This window comes from Octopus bimaculoides, chromosome 3 (assembly GCF_001194135.2).
Source record: "Octopus bimaculoides isolate UCB-OBI-ISO-001 chromosome 3, ASM119413v2, whole genome shotgun sequence".
Taxonomy (NCBI): Eukaryota; Metazoa; Mollusca; class Cephalopoda; order Octopoda; family Octopodidae; genus Octopus; species Octopus bimaculoides.
The window spans coordinates 121,637,159-121,644,467 of NC_068983.1; the positions used below are offsets into that span (position 1 = coordinate 121,637,159).

Consider the following 7,309-nt stretch of genomic DNA (forward strand, 5'->3'; position numbering starts at 1 on the left):
TATATATATATATATATATATATATATATATATATATCGTCGAATAAGGGCTGCGAGCTATCAACAATTATAAAAGCCTGGCTACCTAACAGCTGCCTATAGTTACTGGCTGAAAAGACGAAAGAGCAACTCGATGGAACCATAAATTATACCGGAATATTAAACTATTTTCTATATGTGTTTGCACGAAATAACACTTAATTTTCAGCTTCCTTTCATTTCTATCTCACAGACAATACAGAGCTCTGAAATCGATTAATGTTTTATTGAGCTTTAAATGTGCTCTTGACTAGCACCTATGTGTGCATAACATTATACATACATGCATACATACATGCATACATACATACATGTGTAAATAACTGTCGATATATATATATATTTATATATACCCCTTATATACATATGTACATATTAATATATTTTTATATACAGACACACGCATGCATTCACATGCATCCGCACACACATACACAGACTCGCACAACTCTGTGGATGGACTTGTGCATTGTACGTATGCGATATTTGTTTTAGTCCCAGCATTCATATTATTTAGTATATCTGTCTCGATATATAATCAAGATAGTAATGTCCTTCATTTAGAATTTAATTATACAAAATTGTAAACAAAAAAGACAAAACGAAACTTTGTGATAGCTTGAAACAGAGCTAATCATAATTCAATAGTTGTGAAATATTTTGAATTTTCTGTACACAAAGGCGACTCAAAAACTGTTTCAGCTCCCCAAAATTATTCCTATAACCATCCAATATTACTTTTTAACAGCAGCTCCTGTAATCTGGGATTTTGACATTTGTCTTAAATGAAACATTTTCTTATTCTAAATTGGATGTTAATTTCGTCATGATATCCCTTAATTTTGTAATATTTTCTAGATTAAGCACAACCACAAGCGATGTTTCTTATTGATCATCACCCATGATCTATTTTAGAACCCCTACTTACATGTACTATACTGGGGAGTCTGAATAAAAATGTAGGAATATTGGAGATATTGCCTATAAACGTAGGTAGCCTATAAGACTGTATGATCGGATGTTTATGTCCCTTCTAAATTCACTCCTCTTACATCGGGAAACATTCTGGATAGAGTGAGGAAAATTGAAGGTTACATTGTTGCAAGCTGGTGGTGAGAGGAAACAGTGACGTAAAATCTGGGATGTGAGGCATAATGGAAAGAGTCAGGTATGGTGGCTTAACTATCTATCTATCTATCTATCTATCTATCTATCTATCTATCTATCTATCTATCTATCTATCTGTCAATATATCTATCTATCTATCTATCTATCTATCTATCTATCTATCTATCTATCTATCTATCTATCTATCTATCGGTGATTTTAGTGATCATTATTATGTATATACATATGTATATAAATGTATGCATATATGCATGCATACAGATATATGTATATATATATATATATATATATATATAAACTGCATGTGTGTGTGTGCGTGTATATACATACATACATACATACATATACATATAAATATATATATATATGTGCATGTATGTATGTTTGTGTGTATATATATATATATACACACACGCGCACATAAATATATACATATACGTGTGTGCGCGTGTTTTGATATGTTGGAAGAGCGTCATGTAAGATCGCCTCCTTTACATCTTTCAGAATTGTGGTTTGTTTTGTTGTCACTCCTCTCGAACGAAGGAAATTTTTAAAGTCCCTATTCATAGACCTGCAGGTTTGATGTGAGATGTTTTGGTTAAGCGTTAATGATACTTATGTACAAAATGTTAAGTAGGAATAGAGATTGATATCATGTGCATTGAAGTCTTGGTGGTGAGATGTAACAGCAAATAGTTCAATAAATACTAGAGTTCCGGGAAAAAATAACCGAACTTCAAAGTACAAAAGGAATTTGATAAAATATGAGTCGGAAAGTGTTCTCCAAGATGGCGCTGTGATGAAGCAGTGTGTAATTGTTTATTTAAAGAAAGGAAATCGTTGAGCATAGAAATATTTTAGAGTGCATAGGAAAAAAAAATAAAAGATTGAAGACGGTTTTATCCACCACGGAAGAACTGCTAAAATGTTTCCAGTCCAGGAGATAATTTTCTTGGTGCAAATTATAAGTAGTCTGCTTCACTAGAAGATTTTCATGCTAAACTAACAACTTAAATAGTTTGTTATCCCAAACCATTGACTCATATACTTTGCTGTATTCCCACAAACATTGTCATTCGCTAAATACACAAGAACACCCTACGTCATTCCTCAGCACACAATGTCCAGTCATTTCCCCAATATATAATTATACTCCAGGTAATTTCCCAATACTTTATGTCACTCCAAAATACAGCAACATTTTACATTGTTTCCTATACCTACAACTATACCTACTTCGACTTTCATTACACAGTAATATAAGACATTTACTAATATACAATATTATCTCCAACCCTGTCTAACCTAAATCTTCGCCAATATCACCTGTCACATTGCATCCTACATATCACAACCAATACATTGAATCACCACGAAATGTCACATGGTGTTGCACCATTGTATAAAGCTTCACAGCAAACATTTGGAATGATGTATTCTTGCAAATGCTTACACTTTTTGCCATATTTTTGAGCCTCACTGCCATATATTTCTATATTTTTGGCTCTTTATATTGATATTCATCATTTTTTGCTATTTTATTTTACAAAATGCTATTGGAAAATTATGTACAAGCACATAAATAAACGTTATATTCACATACACACATGCGCACACATACACATATATGTATATGCACAAAGAAACAAGGCATATATATATATATATATATAGGGAGAAATATATATATATAATTATAAGGAATTGTATACTAAACCCCAAAACAGAAGCTATGACCCGATGATGGGTTACAAAAATTGAAAAAAACCCGTTTAATGTGATTCCGTTTTGAAACAGCCAAATGGAAGGGTACAGCCTGTTTTTATATGGAAAGAAAACATCAAAAATCGGTCGCGGAGACAGAAATATTTTGTTACAATTCGCAGACTCTTAGAATCTGCTTGATTGATTTTATTCAGTGTTTAGCCGGCAATTTCTAAATCGAGTCAAATAAAACACTCAATTTTTCAACTGTCTACTAGATGAGGTGGAATTTTGCTATATGGAATATTATAAATAAGATTCCTGGATGATATTCAAAACTATATAAGTTTTACGAGAAATTATAATGTGAATAGAGATTATCGTGATTTTCTGGGATTTAAAGCCAGTGAGTTATCCATCTGCACCCCACGAATTGTACAATCTACTGGCACAGAAAAATACCTAAAGCTCATTTAGCTGAGATTAAGAATCTAATAATTAAACATCAGCAAGATACGAATATGGTAACCTGTGTCTTTATATCACAGTCATCGTTTCATTCTGAGATAGATAATTTCGATTAAATTATCGTTGATAATTTGGTTGGTGCACAAGAGAAGCAAGGCTTGAACCTGAGATTGCTTAATTTCGTCTGATCCCTCATTACTAATATCATTTAGGTTTATTTGGCTTCTGTCAATTATGTAGAGTGACCTTATATTTACAGGCAAAGGAAAAATGTGACGTTTATAACATTGCCAAAAATATTAGCGATGAAATAGCTTCAAAAAGCATTTGAACCCCTGTAGCTGACAGAGAGCCCAATCTCTTAATCTACGATGTTAGCCACCATATTATTTCAGTATTATACCATACAGTGTATTTCTTTTCAGAAAGAATGTAAGTTTTCAATTTTAAAATCTTTACAGATGTCGAAGTTAAACATTTCTTTAATAGGTTTAAAAAAAAAGTTTATTTTGCTATCAGAGACTGATGCTTCAGACAGTTTTTTTTTAACGTTAGAACGTTTAGTATAATTCACGAGATTATACTTTAAAAGAGCTATGAAAATAACATAATAGTGTTGGACAAATCTTCTATTTATCCCTATGTGATTTAACTGCAATCATAAATAAATAAGATTTTGCCAAAGAATCAATAATGTTCTTTAGAAGTGTTAGTTAATCAGTGAACGAAACACCTGATATTCTAACTATATCATAAAACTTGTTCGAACAAAAATAGTCGATGCTTACATTAGTAGACTAGCTTAACTGAATTTGTGATATTCTGTTGTGTTGAGAACTATATCAGTAGACATCTGTGTATATATAAACGTCTCTTCTGTGGCTGACTTGTTATCGTGCACTGAAAAAGAATATAACAAACATTAAAGAGTGAAAGCACAGTAGATTTTTATGTGATAAATACAATACAGAATAAATATACTACAATATATACGAGGCAACATGTATGTTAGATATAGTAGTTTATATTAGAAAGTTAAAGACAAGATCAGTGCTGATCAATATCCCCACAAGTCAGTTTATATAGTTAAACAAATTCGTAATATTGGCTGCACTGTCGTTCAGTCGAACTTGCACCTGAGTTTCCCCAAGAACCTCAAGTTATGAGGTCTTTGGTGATGTATGAAGAGAGAGCGAGTCAGAGACAGAAAAATGAGGAGAGACTGGTGGGGACAAGAAAGGGAGAGAAACAAAGAAACAAATAGAAAGAGCCAGGAGACTAAAGAGTGTAGAGATATTTCAAAGAGTTTTCATAAATGCACTGCGTCACCGAGTTATTTGAGAATCTTAATCCTTATCACTCAGAATATATGAACTTCTGTGCTAGAACTATGTCAATGCACAAGAGCATTAACATAAAAATGGTATTTGAATCAGCTCGTGGTAAACATTCTTGGTAAGATCTACTAATTTACTTACCTGGCCTTCATTTTAAATTCCAAATGGGTGTATCATTACAATTATTGTTTTCAATAATTTCATGCGAGGTTTTCACTGTACACTCATATGCACTTTTGCTCTTGTGTGTGCAATATTGCTATTTGAGAAAATGGGAAGATGTGGGTGGTTTTGTATAAAATTTTTCTATCTTGGAGATATATTTTTAAAGTGCCTAAATGCTTATGATATTTTCAAAAAAATATCTTTATTATATTTTACAAATATTACTGTGCATAGGTCTTTTCAAAATAGTAATAACAATGAGAATTTCAGATGTGAAAACTTAAGAAACAAGTAAAAGAAAAAAAAAAAAGCAAACGTGTTTGTTTGGTAAGAAGTTTGCTTCCCAACCACATGGTTCCAGGTTCAGTCCCATTGCGTGGCACCTTGAGAAGGTGTCTTTTACTATAACCCCGGACCGACCACAGTGTTGTAAGTGAATTTGGTAGACGGAAATTAAAAGAAGCCTGTCGTATATGTGTGTGGGGGGGTGCGCGCGTGTGCATTCCTCAACACTACTTGACAACCAGTGTTAGTATCTTTATGTTCCTGTAACGTAGCAGTTCAGCAAAAGAGACCGATAGAATAAGTACCAACCTTAATAAAAATAATTACTCGTGTCGATTTCTTCGACTAAAATGTCTGACAAATCTTCACTGTGCCACTAATAGATTAGATTCGGAGCATCCGCGCCAGTTTCTTTTGCTCGTTCTTAGTGAAGCCTAGTATGTCTATGTTTTTATGTAAATTTGTGGATACATAACCTAATGCACCTATGATGAGAGGTACAAATGAGAATATGTATGATTGTGCAGTGCACCCTGGTGGTTTAGTGTGGTGCAACAGTGCAGTTTGGTGGCGTGTGGTAATGCTGTTGTTTAACTTCATATCAGTCCCGATTAATCAAACCTATGATCAAAGTCAATCCAACCATGATAATATCATCTAATTTTCGGATATAGAACATCTAAAAGCGTATTATCAAACATCACTATCTACGCAGCAGCAAATGTTCACGTGGGGAAATGTATGCATCTCATATTAACAAAGCAGCATTAGTGTAATCCTATGAAATATATCTGAACTAATTTCTGGTGAGTACACATGAAACCTGAAAATAAAGATCAGAGAAAGCAAACAAAAAAGTACTTCGTTTCTTACCATAAACAGATTTCGCCGAGGTCATATTCTCTGAAGTCGAAACCCTAGATAGTCCCGTTCGAATTTTGTGGTCGGCTATTTTTCTAGCTGTCAAAAAGAAGAGGGAAAGAAAAAATAGTTTAAGTTGAATATTTGCAGTAGTTTTGAATGATGATTTTTTTTTTATTATGAGCACAAAACCTGAAATTTTGGTGGGCTCAGGGCTAGTCGATAACATTAATCCCAGTGCTCAACTGGTATTTATTTTATCGACTCTGAAAAGATGAAAATCAAAGTCACCTTCGGCGAAATTTGAACTCACTACGTAAAGTCGAAAGGAGTGTTGCTAAACACTTTGGCCACTGTGTTAATGATTCTGCCAAATCGTTACCTTAAAAGGACAAGTCGATCTCAGCGGGATTTAATCTCAGAGCACAGAAAACCAGCGCAATAAGCGGAAAGCAATTTATCCAATGCTCTAATGACTTTACTCATTTGTCGCTTTACTCGTTTTGAAGAATAATTATTATGATGCCAATAATAATATCGTTCATAGATGTTATTAATTTGGGCGTCGACAAATAGAATAAAGAGAATAATGAAAACATTCTGGACGGAATGAAGGAATAAATGAAAGCATGAAAATTGAAGAAAAAAAAAATTAACGAAGGAAAGTAGGACTGAATAAAAAGGTGAAGTCTAAGACGACATACGGTAATAGAGACAGAGATAGAGTGAAAGAGAAGGAGAGAAAGTGAGAGTGAGCGAGAGAGTGGGAAAATAGGGAGAGAAATAATGGAGAGGCGAGAAAAGAGAAGACAAGAAGATTAACAATAAAAGCGGGAAATATGTGTGTGTATATATATATATATATATATATATGAGTGTGTGTGTGTATTAGGAAGTTAAATGTTATGACCGGTCCATTGGTTTCGCACTTATAAAGCGCTTGGCAGTATAGGCAACTCGTCAAACTCAAATGGCCGAAAGTGCATAACCTCTCTGCAACTGGAGGAAGAAACACGTCACGATCAGTTAGACGTGTAAACAAAAAATATTTGTTTGTACAGTACTGCTGCAGACAGGACGGGGTAATCCCCCTTACGAATTTAACTGACTGACATATTTTTTCCTCCAGTTGTAGAGGGATTATGCACCTTCGTACATTTGAGTCCGGCGAGTCGCCTATACTGGTAAGTGCTTTATAGGTGGGAACCAATAATCAATCTTTGACCGGCAGCAACATTTAACTTACTTAAACATATATTACAGCTCTAATGCTTTAGAGGTTGCTTCCATTTCGGATATATATGAACTACGGATGATATATA

General features: G+C 33.7%; 1 protein-coding gene across 3 annotated transcripts in view; it reads right to left on the reverse strand.

Moving 5' to 3' along the window:
- The window catches only part of LOC106870146 (uncharacterized), a 274,865-nt gene that overhangs the window by 13,909 nt on the left and 253,647 nt on the right, over positions 1–7,309 (reverse strand). For 2 of the 3 annotated variants that reach the window (XR_008263724.1, XM_014916147.2), the window contains 2 exons: positions 6,000–6,086; positions 3,806–4,239 (listed from right to left, as the gene is read on the reverse strand). Coding sequence is in view for 1 of the 3 variants with exons in the window: in XM_014916147.2 (XP_014771633.1) it covers positions 4,142–4,239; positions 6,000–6,086 (185 nt within the window). In the remaining 2 variants the exon portion in view is untranslated. Of the gene's footprint in view, positions 1–3,805; positions 4,240–5,999; positions 6,087–7,309 lie in introns of those variants that run through there. The other variant, XR_008263723.1, reaches the window with a different exon arrangement.